An 18,931-nucleotide genomic window follows, 5' to 3' on the forward strand; every position below is an offset into this window, starting at 1 on the left:
AAGGAAGGAGTCATCAGGCTGAAGGGCCAGGGAGGGAGGTGGCCAAGAGGAGGGCCGTCCCATTAGGGCCTCGTGTAAATCACGTTCCAACCCACTACTCAGACTATTCCGGATTCTGGATGCCTTTCTTTCCCATTCATCCTAGTGACGGGTTTCTTCAGGACGGTTTAGGCCTACAAACCCATATTTTTACCTGTGAGCCATGAAGTTATCCTATTCACCTGTGATAAAAAGTGGGATCTAAAAAGAAAATCCTAGTCTGGGAGCTAGAAGAGAATCTTGCGTGTGTCCCCACTTACTTAATCTTATATTTCCCAAATAGTGACATGTGAAAAAAAGATTGAGATAAAACTCTTGTGCTTTATTTTTTTAGAGTGAAAATGCCCATATTTCTTTCAATAGTAAAAATGGAGATATGCTTATTTGAACGTTTTGTGATGAACACAACCTACGTGAAAATTCATTCTTCAGGTTGGCAGATTCTGGTAATAAAGGTAACTTTTCAACAACAGCATTTTCTAAGCAGTACGTCTCTTATCAAACATTTGAGGCTGATCCACTTCAGAGCCCAGGGCTTTACATTAACCATGTAAGATACACACGCACATGATACGCATCTACGTACATGTATCCTAAGATAAAGTAGAATACCAGTTTTACAGGTAGCGGTCACATCTTTATAAAATGGGAATTTGGGTCCTGTTCCCATGGATGTACACGCTGCAGGCAGTGTGGTGTCTTCTTGTGTATCCTTTGTCACTGAGAACGTGCTACTGTCATTGTAAGTGTAAATATACTACCTTTCTACACAGCCGTACCCCATTTTTCCCAAAAGTATCACAAAAGGTGGCCGCAATGTACTTGGTGAATATACAGCCTTCTGCAGAATATAAAAATAACCCGAGCATGACCCAGCAGAAGACACTACTGGCTCTAAATCCCCTGTCCTACACGGAGTCCACGAGTTCTTTGTTTTATTAATAATAAATATTTTGAACATCCTAGGCTTCCACTGCTTTCTCAGATAAGGAGCGAAGCAGGTCTTTGTACAGAGCAGAGTTCATGAACCGGGGGTACGAGTCCCTGTGCATCAAGGTGTAGATCTGCAGCTGGGCGTCGTCGAAGATGTGCGGGGATGGCTCGGCCATGCTTCTGTTGATGGTCTCCCTCACGCGGGAGTCCAGGCTGACCTGCCGGCGGGGACACATGGGGCTGTGTCAGACAAGGGCCTCTTCGGACATACACCCCAACTCCCATACCTTGTTTGGTGTTTTAAAAATCCCAGACCCAACAAGGTCATCCCCAAACCTAAGCTGTTGAGAGAGGAACTGAACACAGTGAACAGTGGTCCCAAACTTCAGAGGCATCAGAAGCCCCTGGAAGGCTCGTTAAAAAGTACGGGGGGGCCCCCCAGAGCTCCTGACCCAGTGGATCTGGGGGCGGCTGACAGTTTATTTCTCATGAGTTCTCTTGGAGATGCCGGTGGGAATCGCACTGCTTTAGAAAACCACAACGCTGCTCTACTTCTTGAAAATGAGGGGACTTTTATATATATATAAATTTCAAAAATGTGGGAAGGGCTTCCCTGGTGGCACAGTGGTTAAGAATCTGCCTGCCAATGCAGGGGACACAGGTTCAAACCCTGGTCTGGGAAGATCCCACATGCCACGGAGCAACGAAGCCCGTGCACCACAACTGCTGAGCCTGCGCTCTAGAGCCCGTGAGCCACAGCTACTGAGCCCACGTGCCACAACTACTGAAGCCTGCACGCCTAGAGCCCGTGCTCCACAAGAAGAGAAGCCACCAAAATGAGAAGCCAGCGCACCGCAATGAAGAGTAGCCCCTGCTCGCCACAACTAGAGAAAGCCCACGTGCAGCAACGAAGACCCAACACAGCCAAAAATAAAATTAATTAATTAAAAAAAAAAGTGGGAACTTTCTTCTACAACTTTTACACACACACATTCTATATAAAGTTTTAAAACATGCAAAGTAATATTATATAATATTCAATATTATGTTCATAAATATTTATAGTAAGCATGACAAACTCCAAATTCAGGATAGTAACTACTATCCTGGGAGAAGAAGGGGAATGTGGGAGAGGTGCTTCAATTTTATCTGTAATTTCGTTTTGTTGTATAACTAGACTATCTTACCAAATTAAATGCAAAATTTTGTCTTGAAAAAAAAATAATAAAATAAACTAAAATAAAATGAGGGGACTATGGCCGCAAGGAAGAAAGGTAGCGCACATTGACTTACCCCTGGCTAACTGCCTAAGAACACTAGGGCTAAAACCTGGAGCTCCAGGCTGGGGTCAGGCAGAAGTGACCCGAAGCACCGTGGAAGGGTCGATAGCACGGGCTTGGGCGTAACTCCGGGCTCTGTCGCTGTTTAGCTGTGGGACCTCAGGCAGAGTGAACTGTGCTCTGAAGAACTGCTCCATAAGGACCTCCCCGGTGGTCCAGTGGTTAAGACTCCGAGCTCCCAGTGCAGGGGCCGTGGGTTCGAGCCTTGGTCGGGGAACTAAGATCCCACATGCCGCGTGGTGCAGCAAAAATCCCCGAAAAACCTGCTCCGTAAAGCAGGGGTGACGAAGGTGGTAGCTGGTCAGGGCTTAATGAGAGTGAATTCAAAGTGTGCGGAGTCCACGACGTCCCGGGAGCTGCTGGCTCCTCGCACTCCGACGTCAGCTCGTCCTGGACGAAGCGCATCCCGGACCAGAGCGGCCCGCGGGAGGCAGACAGCCGAGAACGGACACCACCACCAAGAAGGACTCCACGGCTTCTCTGCTGCGTGCGGAGCCTCGGCTGCACCGTCTCTGCACCAGGCGGGCAGGAGAGGTACGCGCCGCACGTGCTGCTGTTTAATACAAAACCGAAAGTGTGCTTGTCCAAGTCACTGAGCACGGGCTTCAGTGATGTGTCTTTCCAGAGGCATCTCTCCACCTCCTCCTGGGAAGCCCCTGTGCCTGCCCACGTTACTCAAACCTAACCTCGGGACGGCGGCGCAGCATCTCCGGGATGCTCGGGAAGGGCTGGGACCCCTCATCCCCCAAGTCAGGGTCCTGCTCACCCTCATCCTCCCTCTGGCTCTGTAATCGGCACAGAGCCCTGCTGACGCCGCCTCTTTAACGCGGCTCGAATCCGGCCACCGCCCCCCTCCCCTCTGCCGCGACCCCCGTGGAGGTCAGCCACCCCCTCGACGGGGTTTGTTCACCAGCCTGCTGACTGGCCTCGGGCCGGCGGTCCAGGGCCTCTCCGCACCACCCCCGGACCCACCACTCGGCTCCAGACCTCGTGCTGGTGTCGGTGGGCTCAGGATCAAGCGCAAAGCTGGCAAGTTCCAAGTTTAAACGTAGGAGGCCCTTTATGACCTGCTCCCACTGGCTCCCCAGCTCCCCCTCACTGCTCCACTCAAGAATACAAGGAACTTGGAGTTAGCCTGGAATTTAAAGGAGGAAGGAGCGAGAACTAGCCTGTCTTTGTTCTAGGAGGCTGTCTAGGGGAACTGTCTAGAATGGCCTGGCAACGTGTACCTCTGTCAGGTCTTGGCTTCCACGTCGCTCCCCGGTCCTGGGAAGCCTCCCAGCCACCCTGAGCTGACCCCCACGGCTGCCCTCACCACCAGGCCATGCCCTCCTAGAAGCTTCCGGAGTGGGAGGGCCCAGGTCTTAGGAGCTCAGCTCCTGCCAGAGTGGGGACTCGGCACTCACTGTGGGCTGAGAGGAGAGAGCCTCCTGCTTGCTCTTGTTAGAAAATTAGACTAAGCCTGGGACTTCCCTGGCGGTCCAGTGGTTAAGACACCGCCTTCCAAAGCAGGGGGTGCGGGTTCGATCCCTGGTCGGGGAACTAAGATCCCACATGCCTCGCGGCCAAAAAACCAAAACATAAAACAGAAGCAGTATTGTAACAAATTCAATAAGGACTTTAAAAATGGTCCACATCAAAAAAAAGTCTTTAAAAAAAAAAGAAAGAAAATTAGACTAAGCGTTACTGCAGAAAACATCAAAAAATATTCTAGGGCACTTCCCTGGTGGCGCAGGGTTAAGAATCCGCCTGCCAACGCAGGGGACACGGGTTCAAGCCCCAGTCCGGGAAGCTCCCACATGCTGCGGAGCAACTAAACCCGTGCACCACAACTACTGAGCCTGCGCTCTAGAGCCCACGAGCCACAACTACTGAAGCCTGCGAGCCACAACTACTGAGCCCATGAGCCACGACTACTGAGCCTGCGCTCTAGAGCCCACGAGCCACAACTACTGAGCCCACGTGCCACAACTACTGAAGCCCGCGCACCTAGAGCCTGTGCTCCGCAACAAGAGAAGCCACTGCAATGAGAAGCCCACGCACCGCAACCAAGAGTAGCCTCTGCTCGCGGCAACTAGAGAAAGCCCGCGCGCAGCAACAAAGACCCAACGCAGCCAAAAATAAATAAATTTAAAAAATACATTCTAGTTCACCAACAGTTAAGGCGCAAATGGAACTGTTTCATTCTCTACAGCCTCCATCTGAAGACCGTCCCTCAGGTGCTGGTGGGGACAGGGTCTGCTCAGGACGGGAAATGGACACAGGGTTGCTGAGGGTGGTCACCCGGGGTGAGCCTGCTCTGCCCGGCGTGGGCAGGACTTCACATTGTCCCCCCTGTCACTCTTCCCAAATGTTCGGGCAAGTGAGGACCTCCCCTTCCTACACAGGAGGGAACCGAGGTGCAGAGAGGCTTGGAAACACACCCGAGGTCATGCAGCTATTAAATGAGAGAACTGAGGCTCAAACCCCAGTGCATCTGACCCCAAGGTCTATGCTCTTAAACTTTTCTAGCTTTTACATTTCAAGTAATAGATGCTTATATTTGGGAGGAAAGGGTCGTCTTTTTATATCATCTTTGCTTTACAAATTTGCCAAGTTTTTTGGTTGTATAATTCTTTGAAAGACAGTGATGAAAAACCTTGCCTTAAAAAATAAAAAGGAAAGTCATGACAAAATAAAAATATGTGGAAGCCATACATTAAAGGACAAGAATTCTCTTGCTTTTTGTTAACCCCAAATGGAAACTGAACTTCGTATCCGTACATCTGTCAATGGAATATCTCCAACTTACTGCAAACTTAAGGGAGCGAAATTGAGTCCCACTGTCTTTCTCCCAAGCATGGTCCCCACCCCGTCTGCCTAAACCAGACGTGCAGTCATTCCAGACTCAGATCAAAGCCATCCTCTCTGGCTTCTCTTCAGCTGGCCTGGTTGGACCATCGTCATGTCTGGGTTGGAATTCGTCCTCTAACTGGTCTCTGCTTCTGGTCGTCTTTTCCTAATCTATCATGTGGTCTTCAAAAATCCAAGTTTGATGATATTACCAGGCTAAAATCCAAGCTCTTCCCGGGATAAACCTCAGAAAGCCTCAGCCTGGTCCGCAAACCTCTCCACGCTCTCGGACCATCCTCTTTTCCTAAACGTTCCTCCCGCTGTTGGCCACCGGCCCCAGTTGTTTGGTAAGCGCTCCACACTTCAGCCACTAACCTTCCGACGCGTTCACTGTTCCGGTGACCCCATGCTCTTATCCTTGGCCCATCTAGTCCTGTCCCCTGGGATGCCTTCATCCCGCTGCGTTTCTGGTAATTTCCTCCTCATTATCCTTGGCCCATCCATGGCCTCTCCAGGTACCTCTTCCTCATTCCCCCCGCCCCCCAGGGATGGCTCGTCCCCCAGCCCGTCACGACCCCGAGACGTCGCACCCGGGGCCCCATGTCTGCTGCCCCCTTGTCTGTGAGCTCCCTGACAGGAGAGGTCCTGTTTTATGAGCTTTACATTCTGAGCGGCACATGTGGGATTCTACCATCGGAGCTACAAGGCACTTGGGTTTGAGGCCAACCTGACCTCCTAGATTTTAGATTTGGAAGAATGCAAACTGAGAGATGGAAACTTGATGATTTCACTCATCTGGTCATCTCTCTTAACGTAACAGAGGGACACTGTGGGGCGAACCTCTGCCACACCAGCATCATATTAGTGATGCTCTTTCCATCTGAAATCAGGGCACCTGTAAACGAGGTTTTGCTCAGATTAAAAGGATAATTTTATTTAAAGGAATGCTTATAGAGTGTCATTTTAAAACAGTGTTTACAGCAAAATGCATAGACGCCTCCTTCTAGAGAATCGGATGAAAGTTATAGATACTTTTCCCAGGAAAATGCACACAATCTTTGACTGATTTCGGGGGTCACTTGGCGCCCATTGGTGGGCCCACCCCCCAAGGCGTTTGCACACTATGAATGGTGGAGCAGCCCTGACCAGGCCGGGTGGCCAGACACTGAAGGGGTTCCTTTCACCTACGGCCTCCTGGGGGACGTTTCTGGTGGGTACGTACCTCTTTTGGAGAAAGAATAGAAACGTAGTCTTCATATATTATTCTTGCTTTCTCTTCAATCACGGCTTTATTAGCTTCTTTCTTCAGTTCCTCACACGCCATCCAGAAGAGCATGTTCTCCTCGCTGAACTCCGTTCGGAGAAACTCCCGGAAAGCGTTGCGTCCCGCGGGCGTGAGCATGAGCTTGTCGAAGGACTGCGCCCAGGCGCTGGCCTCCTCCAGGGCGGGGGCCGGGCTGGGCGGGGGCGGGAGAAAGGGGCGAAGGGAGCAGAGCTATTGGTGGCTGATGTGAACTTCATCCCGAGCAACGTGTCCTTTTCGCTCTGAGAATGAAAATGTGCCCTTAGGCCCTTTTAGGCAGAGAAAGAGCTGCTCTCATTTCCTTGCGCCTTCGGCAGAAACACATGTGGCACTTTCCAACTGTCTAGCAGGATGGCACCACTGCTGGCAAAGGGCCTGCAAACCAAACTGCTGGAATAACTGCTAAGAACAAGCCTGTACACCTAGGCACATCCTGGCAAAGATTTTAAATTATAAAAGTAAAACAAAAAATTCTTACAACCACCTGACCACAAACTCCCCAGGCGGCTGTGATAGACCCAAGTCAGGCCTGACCACCTGGCTTCCAGAACAGTCATGGGGCAGTGTCTGGCCAGGGTTCGAAAAGATTCAAAAGAGAATGTTAAAGAGGAAAAGAAAAGAAGATACGTTATGTCCAGTAACTGCAAGTGATGAACAGCGATGACGAAATGAGAACTTACGGATTCACCTTTCACCTGGAGACCTAGGCCATCGGCAGCACTGCACTCACCTGGGTGCCAGGTGCGCACACTGCCCTCTGGACACCCCCCTCCATCCCCGACGGAACTGCTGTTCTTGATTTGGGGGCTTACCCTGTTTTAGTTTATTTTTACTTACATTTTCATTATATCGAGGTCAGAAAACACAATCTGTTCAACAATGATCCTTATTAATTTCTTTTCCCTTACCCTTTTTTTCCCATAGTTTTTATGTATGGATGTATCCCTGAAGAATATATTCTTTCGTTTTTCTTTTTTAAAGACTCTGCTTTTATTTTTATTTTATTATTTATTTATTTATTATTTATTTATTGGCCGTGCCTCGAGGCTTGTGTGATCTTAGTTCCTTGACCAGGGGTTGAACCCATGCCCCCTGCAATGGAAGCGCAGAGTCCTAACCACTGGACCGCCAGGGAATTTCCCTTCCTGGACAATTCTGATAGTTGAATTCAGCCTACTCATTTTTGTGATTCCATCTTTAATTGGTTTAAACATTTCAGAGACCATTATTTTATATTTGATTGCAGATAATTCTAACATCTGAAGTCTTTTGGCCTCTAAATCCAAGTGTTGTTTCTACTGACTCTCATTTGTGGTAGGCTGTGTCCTTCTAGTTTTGTAATTTTTGTTTATTTATTTATTTTTTATTTTATTTTTTTACTTTATTTATTTTTGGCTGTGTTGGGTCTTCGTTTCTGTGCGAGGGCTTTCTCCAGTTGCAGCAAGTGGGGGCCACTCTTCATCGTGGTGCGCGGGCCTCTCACTGTCGCGGCTTCTCTTGTTGCGGAGCACAGGCTCCAGACGCACAGGCTCAGTAGTTGTGACTCACAGGCCTAGTTGCTCCGCAGCATGTGGGATCTTCCCAGACCAGGGCTCGAACCCGTGTCCCCTGCATTGGCAGGCAGACTCTCAACCACTGCGCCACCAGGGAAGCCCTAGTTTTGTAATTTTTGGTTGGTCTTAATCTTTGGGAAACTGAGAGTCACATTTGATGGCATTCCCTTTCCTCCAGAGAGGATGTGTGTGTGCTTCCTACTGACTGGGGGCCACTTCTGGTGCTTTCGTGGAGCAGGGCTGAATCCTGGAATCCTGGCTTTCAGCTCCTTGCCCTACCGCCTGTGCACTGGCTCTGAGAGAAAACGCTTCTGTCCTGTGCTTAGCAGTCACTGCTCAGGGCTTTACTGACTTTTTTTTTTTTTAATTTTTATTTATTTATGGCTGTGTTGGGTCTTTGTTTCTGTGCGAGGGCTTTCTCTAGTTGCAGCAAGCAGGGGCCACTCTTTATCGCAGTGCGCGGGCCTCTCACTGTCGCGGCCTCTCTTGTTGCGGAGCACAGGCTCCAGACGTGCAGGCTCAGTAATTGTGGCTCACGGGCCTAGTTGCTCCGCGGCATGTGGGATCTTCCCAGACCAGGGCTCGAACCCGTGTCCCCTGCATTGGCAGGCAGATTCTCAACCACTGCGCCACCAGGGAAGCCCTTTACTTACTTTTTATTTGGTTTTGCTTTTCAGGTGTTTTGTCCTTTTCCTTACTTTCTGTGAGCCCAGTGTTGCAAAAACTTTTAGACTTATGCAAAATCTGTTCTTCTGTCTTGGGAAGGCCCCCGGATGATCTAATCTGCCACACTGCCAAAGGCTCTCCATTTAGTTTTGGGAGGTAAACAGTGTATCGCAAAGAATTTGATATGTAGCGAACTCGTCCTAATTATACGACGATGATAGAAAAAACTCTCCCATATGCAAAGTTTACAATGTAAATTCTATGTCCTTTTCCTATCTTTAAGATGGATTATAAGTGACCCAGCAGAGAAACATCAGTGAAAAGCTGAAGACCAGAGAGTTCCCTGGTGCTCCAGTGGTTAGGATTCCGGGCTTTCATTGCCATGGCCCAGGTCCAATCCCTGGGTGGGGAACTGAGATCCCATAAGCCACGCCACACGGCCAAAAAAAATAAAAAAGCTGAAGACCAGACAAAATGGGTCATAGAAAGCGAGTAGTCAGCTGAGCCAGCAGTGAGACACAGACAGACAAACAATCATTTCAAGTTTAGTTTCAAAGTTAGATTCAGTGTGTATAGATGAATCCTATGTAAGTACAACTGTGTGGAAATGCACAGACAGTTCCTTTGAGGATACATAAAAAAACTGTTGATGGTTTGTATTTGGAGATTGGGACAAGGTCTGGAGTAAGAGGACAATTGAGCTTTTATTGTAAAACTTTTGTATTGTCTGATTTCTGTTTTTTATAACAGGTGTTTAAGCTTTTCATCATAAAAAGAGTATTCTGTATGAAAACATAAATCTCTATCATAACCAGCAAAATTAGTTTTGAAAGAAATATATATATACATGTTTTTTGGCTATGCGGCTTGTGGGATCTCAGTTACCCCACCAGGGATTGAACCCAGGCCACAGCAGTGAAAGCCCAGAATCCTAACCACTAGGCCACCAGGGAACTCCCTGAAAGAAATATTTTAAAAGATGCTTAAAAGATAATTTAAAAATAGTAACTTAAAGCAATCTACATAAAAATACCAGATTCTTTTTAGATAGGTTAATTAAATTGGCAAGGCTTAGTAAAGAATGCTAAATTAAAAAAAAAAGAATGCTGTTATGTTCCTTAAATATGGGGATTCAAAATATATCTTCTTACTCCTTTTAATTTAAGAAATACATACAAAAGAATGACTGAAAAACTTAAGGGTAATCAGTAGTACCCTTTAAAAAAAGAGAGAGAGAGAGAGAGAGAGAGAGAGGGAGGGAGAAAACGTATCTTTTCCATAGTACCAAAGAACCCAGGAGCAAAGAAAGCACAGTTCATACAGTAAAAAAAAAAAAAAAAAAAGGAAATAATTAGGGGGTATTGTAAGTAGACAATCAACAAACATTCTAGAAGATTAAACATATCTGTAATCATCAAGACAACTGACCCAATGTAATTGGATTTTAATTCCCAATTGAGTGACAAAGACTCAAACTGGGCAAAAATCCAACATAATGCTATTTTCGGGAAGCGTACAAAATACTACCAAAAATTATAAACAAATAGACAGGCAAAGACATGTGAGGGAAATGCAAATGAATAAAATTAATATCTAAATAGAAATGGAAGCAAAAGGCATCAAATTGGATAAAGAGTCATTTTATATCATTGGCTATGACTGAGAACAAATAATGGCCGATATACATGGAATCCTTCCCTCTTGCCTGGCTCTGTTCTCAGTGCTTTACTGGTTACTCAGTGCTCACGACAACCCTTCTTTGGCTGAGTCACAACACACTGTTATTATCCCCATTTTACACGCAGGGAAACTGAGGCAGAATGTGGCTGCTAAGTGCCCAAGGTCATACAGGCAGGATGGACAGAGCCAGCACCAGACGAGGGCTTTCTGGTTCCAGACAGGACTCAAAGCCTCAAGCCCTGGTGCAGAACACAGTATACTGAAATACATAAGATAAAAACGGGACTTCCTTGGTGGTGCAGCGGTTAAGAATCCGCCTGCCAATGTAGGGGACACGGGTTCGAGCCCTGGTCCGGGAAGATCCCACATGCCACGGAGAAACTAAGCCCCTGCGCCACAACTACTGAGCCTGTGCTCTAGAGCCCACGTGCCACAACTACTGAAGCCCACGCGCCTAGAGCCCGTGCTCCTCAACATGAGAAGCCACCGCAATGAGAAGCCTGCGCACCGCAATGAAGCGTAGCCCCCGCTCGCTGCAACTAGAGAAAGCCCGCACACAGTAACGAAGACCCAACGCAGCCATAAATAAATAAATTAATTAAAGAAATAAAAGCTGTTTTTAACAGACTCATGAATTATGCAAGATCTTAATATGCATCCTAGACTTTGAAATATCTGGGTAAAAATAAATAAAATAAAGAATGAAGAAAAATATTTTAACTAAACTTTTAGGTTACTTGTTTTTTCCCCCCTCAAAAATAAATAATTTACGACAAGACCTATTTGAACAATGCTTTTAGGATATTTGTCTATTGCCTGCAGTTATATTGGCATAACACAAAGAAAAGGAATAAGAATAGGTAAGTGGAAGTAAATCCATAGATAATACAGGAAGGAAAAAAGACAATTTTAAAATTTGGCATTATGGAAAGTAATTTGTGTTTTTCCAAGTTTTTCTCAAAATACTTAAAACATAATACATTTACTAAAGTATAAATTTATAGTTAAGAAAAAAAAATGGACCTTTAAAATTTTCCTGAAACCCTAACTTGCGTATTTCATTATGTTCTTTTATTTAAAAAAGTAAATCACATAAAAATAAAATGATGTCATATGTTTTGCCAAGAAGCATCAATTTCTATTTGTGATTAACAGGCATTAGATTAACAATGGAACTGATTTTTCTCCCTGTCACACAATGAATTACAAGGAATTCTGCAGGGACTTCCCTGGCAGTCCAGTGGTTAAGACTCCGAGCTCCCAATGCAGGGGGCCCGGGTTCAATCCCTGGTTGAGGAACTAAGATCTCGCATGCCTCACGGCGTGGCCACAAAATAAATAAATAAATAAATAACTTAAAAAAAAAAAAAAGAATTCTGCAGAGTGAAAATGTGATGCAACATTATGATTTGATATTATTAAATTGTAGTTAGAGAAACTGTGTGTTCTATTGAAACAAAAATGCAAAAAAAAAAAATCTGGTTGAGAATCTATGAGAGGATGGAGGTTCATTAAACTTATTTTGATCATCATTTCATGACGTATACAAGTCAGATCATTATGCTGTTCTCCTTAGGCTTACACGGTGCTGGATGTCAATTGTATCTCAATAAAACTGTAAGGAAAAAATAATAAGGTTGGCATTTCTGTCGATTTAGTGAGCTAAACACTGTGAGATTTTACCTTTCTTCACAGGTGGGAAGGTCCTCTGTTCTGAGTTCATAGGAAGTACTCCTGAGTCTCTGTTCTTCTTGGTTTCTAACAGTGAGACTGCAAGAAATAAGACAAACACGTGTTAGTTGAGATCATTCTGTATCAAGGAAAGATTTTTTACAAATATTTCAGAGAACTCCAGGTTACCAAGTAGAATTAATTTCTTTTCTTGATAAAAGTGACACTTCTTTGTTTTCTTAAGAAAACCAAAAGTATGAAAATAAAGTATTAGCAAAATTAATGCTATGTATAATACTATGGTCTACACTCATTGAGAGAGTTTACATTTAGAATAATAATTCTTTTCATAAAACATGTCCATTAGAAAGTAGTAAAAAGGTCAGATTTTCAGGAATGTTTTCGGTTTTCATTTTGTTTCCTGAACCTTGAAAAAAAGGCATACATTCTCCAGACTTTGTTTCCCAGTGAAAATGGAGATTTTATGTATTTACAGGCACACATATGAAAGTATGAAAGAAAGCCAGGAAAGTGTGCAATCAAAACCTCTATTGTATCTTTCAAGAGAGTTTGTTTCCTTATACACATTTTGTACCTTCATTTGTAAATTTATTCCAGGTATTTCTGTTGTTATAGTAAATGGAATTTTCACTTCCATCTCATCTTCTAACTTTATTGTTTGTACGTCTGAAGGTAATTTCTTAATAGCTTTACTGAACCATCATTTTTACATCATAAAGTTGCCTCTTTAAAGTGTACAACTCAGTGGTTTTTAGCATAATCACAAGGGTGTATGACCCTCACTACTATCTAATTTCGCAACATTTTCATCACCCCGAAAAGAAGCCCAGACCTGTTGGCACCCACTGCTCATGACACACTACCTCTGACCTACACCAGCCCTCAACATACACGAATCTGCTTCCTGTCTCTAGAGATACGTCTCTTCTTTTTCACTGAATGAAAGATTCTTTAAATTCTACAGTGCTTTACAATTTTCAAAAGTTTCACACACATGATTTCATATAATCCCATAATAACCCTTTTCTCCGCCACCTCTCTATGGCCACTCCTCCTTCCCTCTCCCCAGTGGTAACCACTAGTTTGTTCTCTAAGACATGTCTATTCTGTTTTATGTTTTGTTTTTTTGGCCACGAGGCATGTGGGATCTTAGCTCCCCGACCAGGGATTGAACCTGCACCCCCTGCCTTGGAAGGCGAAGTCTTAACCACTGGACCACCAGGGAAGTCCCGACATGTCTATTCTGGATCACACCATATGTGGTCCTTGGTGGCTGGCTTCTTTCACTTGGCATACTGGTTTAAGGTTCATTCATGTTGTAGCATGTTTCACTACGTTATTCCTTTTTGTGTCTGAATAATATTCCATTGCCTGGATATATCACAATTTGTTATCCATTCATTGGCTGATGGACAGTTACGTTGTTTGCACGTCAGGGCTATTTGTAAATAATTCCACTATGAACAGTCACGTACAAGTCTTTGTGTGGCTGTCTGTTTTTATTTCTCCTGCGTAGATACCCAGGAGTGGAAATGCTGTCATGTCGTAACTCTATTTTTAACATTTTGAGGAAGGCCCAAACTGTTCTCCAAAGCAGCTGCACCATTTCACACGCCCACCAGCAATGTTGGAGGGATCCAATTCCTCCACACCCTTGACAACACTTACTGTTGTCTGTCTTTCTTATTCTAGCCATTTAGGTGTTTATGAAGTGGTATCACATTGTGCTTTTGGTTTGCATTTTGCTAATGACTCATGACATTTGAGCATCTTTACAAGTATTTATCAGCTAGTTGTACATCTTCTTTGGAGACATATCTATTCAGATCCTTCACCCATTTTTAAATTGGTTTGTCTTTTTATTTTTGAATTGTAAGAGTTCTTTACCTTCTGAAAGCTATTATTTTTTGTTAATTTGATTTCTCTTTTGTGTTTGTGTCAGCTTAGCAACAATTCCCCTGGCATTCTCAAGGGAATTCTCATATCATCAGCAAACAGGGAGCTTTTCCTCTTCTTTCCCAATTCTTGGGTCTCCAGTTGTTTTTTCTTGTCTGATCCCTAAAGCACAGTGTTGAATAGTAGGGAAGATCCTGGACAGCCTTGCCTTGTTCTTTTTTTAAAAAATTAATTAATTAATTTATTTTTGGCTGCGTTGGGTCTTCGTTGCTGTGTGTGGGCTTTCTCTAGTTGCAGCGAGCGGGGGCTACTCTTCGTCGCAGTGTGCAGGCTTCTCACTGCGGTGGCTTCTCTTGTTGCGGAACATGGGCTCTAGGTGCGCGGGCTTCAGTAGTTGTGGCACGTGGGCTCTAGAGCGCAGGCTCAGTAGTTGTGGTGCACGGGCTTAGTTTCTCCGTGGCATGTGGGATCTTCCTGGACCAGGGCTCGAACCCGTGTCCCCTGACTTGGCAGGTGGATTCTTAACCACTGCGCCACCAGGGAAGTCCCCCTTGCCTTGTTCTTGATTTTAGCAGGAATGCTTTTAGTTTCCCATTAATATCAAAATGGATTTTTACCACTGATTAGTTGAGTTTGCTTTATCTTACTATTGCCTCTGTACTGTCTTTTCTATTCTTGTATTACGCCTTTCCTTAACATTCTTTACACCATTTTATAGAAGTCTTTTATTCTATTTTCAGGCACATCTGTTTATGAATTTTCAGTAATTGTGTGTTTGTGTGTAGCTCTATTTTTCTTTAAGTGCTGTCATTAGACATGCAGGAACTCCTTTTTCTTGTTGCTTTCATGACGCCAGGGCTAACAGTTTCAGTAAACGATGGTTTCTTAAAAAAAAACAAAAACAAAAACGAATTTGAGAGGCATCTGGGTGGTACTCTCTCTGCAGGAGTATTAATACTGCCCGACATCATAGACTTCTTTTGTAAGAGAAAACAGTACTACACAGTGGGTATGAAAAAGCAAAGAGGAAAAGGAAGGATGAATTTGACACAAGATTCTTAAAAGAACTGTAAGTTGTATTATGAATAAATAATGCAATATGTACTTAAGCTTTGGCATTTTTTCCATGTCTCATATTTTTAAAAGTAGGAATATTTCTTAGGCGACAATGTGTTGTTCTTGAAAAACAGTAATATATTTTGTGTCAACTTTTTGAACCTGAATTTATTTTTATTGTTAAAGTAGAATAAGAAAATGTTGATAGAAGCCAAAATAGTTGCTCACCACTTTGAAGAACTATTCAGTAAAAGAAGACCCCTGCTTAGGTCTCTTTTGGTAAAGTTTAGAGTTGTTATAAAGAGGAAAAATTTCTTCAGTCTTCTAGAAAGGAAAACAAAAAGTTTATTTTCAAGAGATCAAGACTCTGCATGACTTCCTTTATAAAATGAAACGCCTGAAGGCCAGAAAGCAGGATTCTGAGAAAGTTAATACAAGGGCTTAGAAAACTAATTGCCATTTACCTTTCTTAAAAATGGACTCACTGTGTACTCTCAACATGGATAAATCTCAAAAGCATGTTGTGAAAAAAATCAAGGAAATCAAATATTGGAACAGTTCAAGTTTTCCACGCACTTTTCCCCCAACCTATTTCCCCCTTTCTTCTCCTGAGATAACCACCACACTTATTTTTTTGTTTTTTATCATTACCATTCAGTTACCCTACCCTCTCTAAAAATGTATAAATAAATAAATAAAAATATATAGATACGCACATATTTCCAAACTTTGTAAATATGCATTGCTTTACAAGTCGCTTTTTCTCCTTTTTCTTCTTTAAAAGCACATGCATTTAAAAGCCGGATGGTATCACATTATATAACTACACCACAAAGCATCTATTCAGATATTTTCAGTTTTTCTCAATCAGATTAATGCTGCTATGACCCCTCTCACAGGATGAATCATGATGCAATAAATGTTCATGTACAAGTCTTTGGATGAAATGTGTTTTTATTTTTCCTGCTAGCATATTTTAATATTTTAATGTAGCCAAATTTATGAATCTCTTCCTTTTACAGATTTTCCTCTTTCTTTTTAAAAGTTAATTCTTCCCAACACCAAGATCATAAAGATATTATCTTGTGTTTTCCTCTTGGATATTCACGTTTAGGCTTTTAAGCCATCTGGAGTTGATCTTGGGAGATTAATTTTTTACATGATGCAATATAGGAATATAAATCTATTTCTATGGATTTGGATACCAGGTAGGGTGACCAACCTTCCCAGTTTGTCTGGGGCTCATGAGTTTTCTGGGACATAGGACTTTCAACGCTAAAACCAACCAGGCAACTGGGATGAGCTGGTCATCCTAATGCCAAGAATCTGGGTATTTATAGAATAGCTCATTCTTTCTTTTGCTAAAGCCACCTTTGCCATATGCTGATAAAGTTTTCAGTATTTTTTTTTTAATTTTTAAAAATTAAAATTTTTTTGGCTGCATTGGGTTTTGTTGCTGTGCGCGGGCTTTCTCTAGTTGTGGTGAGCGGGGGCTACTCTTTGTTGCGGTGTGCGGGCTTCTCTTGTTGCGGAGCACGGGCTCTAGGTGCGCAGGCTTCAGTAGTTGTGGCACGCGGGCTCAGTAGTTGTGGCTCGCGGGCTCTAGAGCACAGGCTCAGTAGTTGTGGCGCACGGGCTTAGTTGCTCCGCGGCCTGTGGGATCTTCCCGGACCAGGGCTCGAACCCGTGTCCCCTGCACTGGCAGGCGGATTCTTAACCACTGCGCCACCAGGGAAGCCCCAGTATTTCTTTTATTGCCTTCCCTTGATGTGGAAAAATCGATGTTCCATTTCTGACTAAGCATAAATACCATTAATTTTGAAAGAAAATGTTCTTATAGTTTTTTCCTAGGAAAGACGGAGGTATTTGATTTGTTGATTGTTAACATGAGGTTGTTTGTTTATGGCTCTGGATGTACACTTTCTAACACAAAATTAAATACCAAGTTTTACAGCTGTGTTTGCTTCTTTTGTATTCATCAGTGTTACTTGTTTCCCATGACTGCCCTCTGGGTTCACTTTTTACCCTTTTTACCCTTGAATACATCCTTAGTTCTTTAGGGAGGGTCTGAAGCAGTTACCTCTCTTGGCCTTTGTGTGTCTGAAAATGACTTATTTTACCTACACTCCTGAGTTATAGTTTGACTAAGTTTTCTGTTCCTTCGCTCCCGTACTTTGAAGTCATTGTTCTCTTGTCTCTCGTAGACACACATACCACGTGCTGCCCAGGTGCTGGCCGTGATGAGGAGGTCCAGTCCAGGTTGGATTTATATTTCATTCGCCCTGGTTGACGTTAGTAGGAAGAGGCTGCTCTGGGACCCGTCACCACCTGCCGCCCATACACCCTCAGCCCCAGACACTGCTCAGACCATGGTCCCCACCTCCTGTGCCACCCCAAGGCACCAGAGCCGGAAGGGGGGGTGGGGTAAACGCCAGGCGGCATCCCTCCTGCACAGGGACACCTTTGCACACCTCTCAGGCGTCATCTCGCTGAGCCTGATGAGCAGTGAAAGGGCGGAAAAGGGGCCTCAGTGCCGTCTCTTCACCCCTGGTAGGTCCCCTCCCCGACTAGCGGGGCTCCTGGACACCTCGGGGCTGCCAACGCGCCCTTTCCTCCCGTCTCCTGCCGGGTCCTCTAGACCTCTTGTCAGGGCTGAAGGCTCACTTTAAACTCCGGGCTGCTCGGCTCTGGTCAGCCACTCTCCCCCATATTCCCACTTGAGTCTGGGGTTCTGTCCCGAATGGACAGACCTCCCAGCATCAGGGTAACATCCATCCTCAGAGGCACTGGCCTGGAACTTTCTGGAAATTAACACCAGCCCGAGGCAAGCAGGAGCAGCCCAAACCGTCCCGGACTTTTCACCTTCAGCCTCCACCCCGCCCACCCCCAGTTCTAATGGTTCTACGTCACTGATCAATCCCAGTTTTCCTTCTTCTCCACTGGATAGTGAGGTCTTGGTCTAACTTGCAGTCAAGCCCAAATAAATTTACAATAATTTAATTGCCTAAAGCTATGCACACATTTGACTGTCATGAAGCACGTTTCATATCCAAGATTTCAGAAATGCAACCTAATGTTCTTGTGATTTCTGGGTGTAACTCAGCCCCATTTCTCTAGATCTTCAACAGTGACTCAAATGCTCAAGTTGTATCTCTTTTTTTAAAGCAATGATTGTGTATCTTCCACTACTAGTAAGTGAGCCTATATTTTTAGATTTTCCTCTCTCTGTCAAGCTTAGGTTTTGACATTTTTCTTTATTAAAAAACAATATTAATAAAACAGAAGCAGCAGAATGTAAAATGCAGGCTCATTCTCCTTGATAACCCTAAACTTAAAGACCCAGATTAAATTCTAAGTCCTCCATGAAGCCTTTGTTACCAACTGGAGGGCCTTGAGTTCACTCCTTTCTGCCCAGATATTAATATTCAATCGTCAGCTGTCTTAGATTGTTCTTTAGATATTTGATATAAATTAGTTAGCCTGATTTTGGGGATTTGCATATGTCTCCCCAGAGCTAGGATGCAGCCTCCTCTTGGGTTTGTTTTTGTTGTCGTCCTTTACAGAACCCACATCAGAGGCAGGCATATAGCAGCTGCTTAAAAGCACTTACTGCATTCATCATAAACTGGCACCATGCAGGGTACCGTTTTCCTACCAGGAGCGCGTTCATGAAAAGCCGCAAACCTTACCAAGAACAGCTACAACAGCAGCACCAGCAGAAGCAGCAAGCGTTGGACCCCCGGTTCCCCACTCCGTGCTGGCCTGGGGCGGAGGCTGCGGGCCCTTGGGCTGTGCACACCTGCCGCTTTCGCATCTCCGTGCGTTCTGATCCCATCGGCTGCAACAGGGAAAGTAAAAGGGGGGCGGGGGCAGAGTTAGCACCACATAAGCTGGAGATTCCGATTCCGCTGTCGTTTGCATCATTGAGAAGATGCAGTGTG

General features: G+C 44.6%; 1 protein-coding gene across 3 annotated transcripts in view; it reads right to left on the minus strand.

Moving 5' to 3' along the window:
- Positions 1 to 388: 388 nt before the first annotated feature.
- RGS20 (regulator of G protein signaling 20) overlaps positions 389 to 18,931 on the minus strand; it is a 78,649-nt gene continuing 60,106 nt past the window's right edge. For all 3 annotated transcript variants that reach the window (XM_059901276.1, XM_059901277.1, XM_059901278.1), the window contains 4 exons: positions 18,680 to 18,828; positions 12,030 to 12,116; positions 6,367 to 6,601; positions 389 to 1,190 (listed from right to left, as the gene is read on the minus strand). In XM_059901276.1, the coding sequence (XP_059757259.1) occupies positions 1,002 to 1,190; positions 6,367 to 6,601; positions 12,030 to 12,116; positions 18,680 to 18,828 (660 nt within the window). In that variant the 3' untranslated portion in view covers positions 389 to 1,001. The remainder of the gene's footprint in view (positions 1,191 to 6,366; positions 6,602 to 12,029; positions 12,117 to 18,679; positions 18,829 to 18,931) is intronic.

The sequence above is a fragment of the Balaenoptera ricei genome, chromosome 17 (genome assembly GCF_028023285.1).
Source record: "Balaenoptera ricei isolate mBalRic1 chromosome 17, mBalRic1.hap2, whole genome shotgun sequence".
Classification (NCBI taxonomy): domain Eukaryota; kingdom Metazoa; phylum Chordata; class Mammalia; order Artiodactyla; family Balaenopteridae; genus Balaenoptera; species Balaenoptera ricei.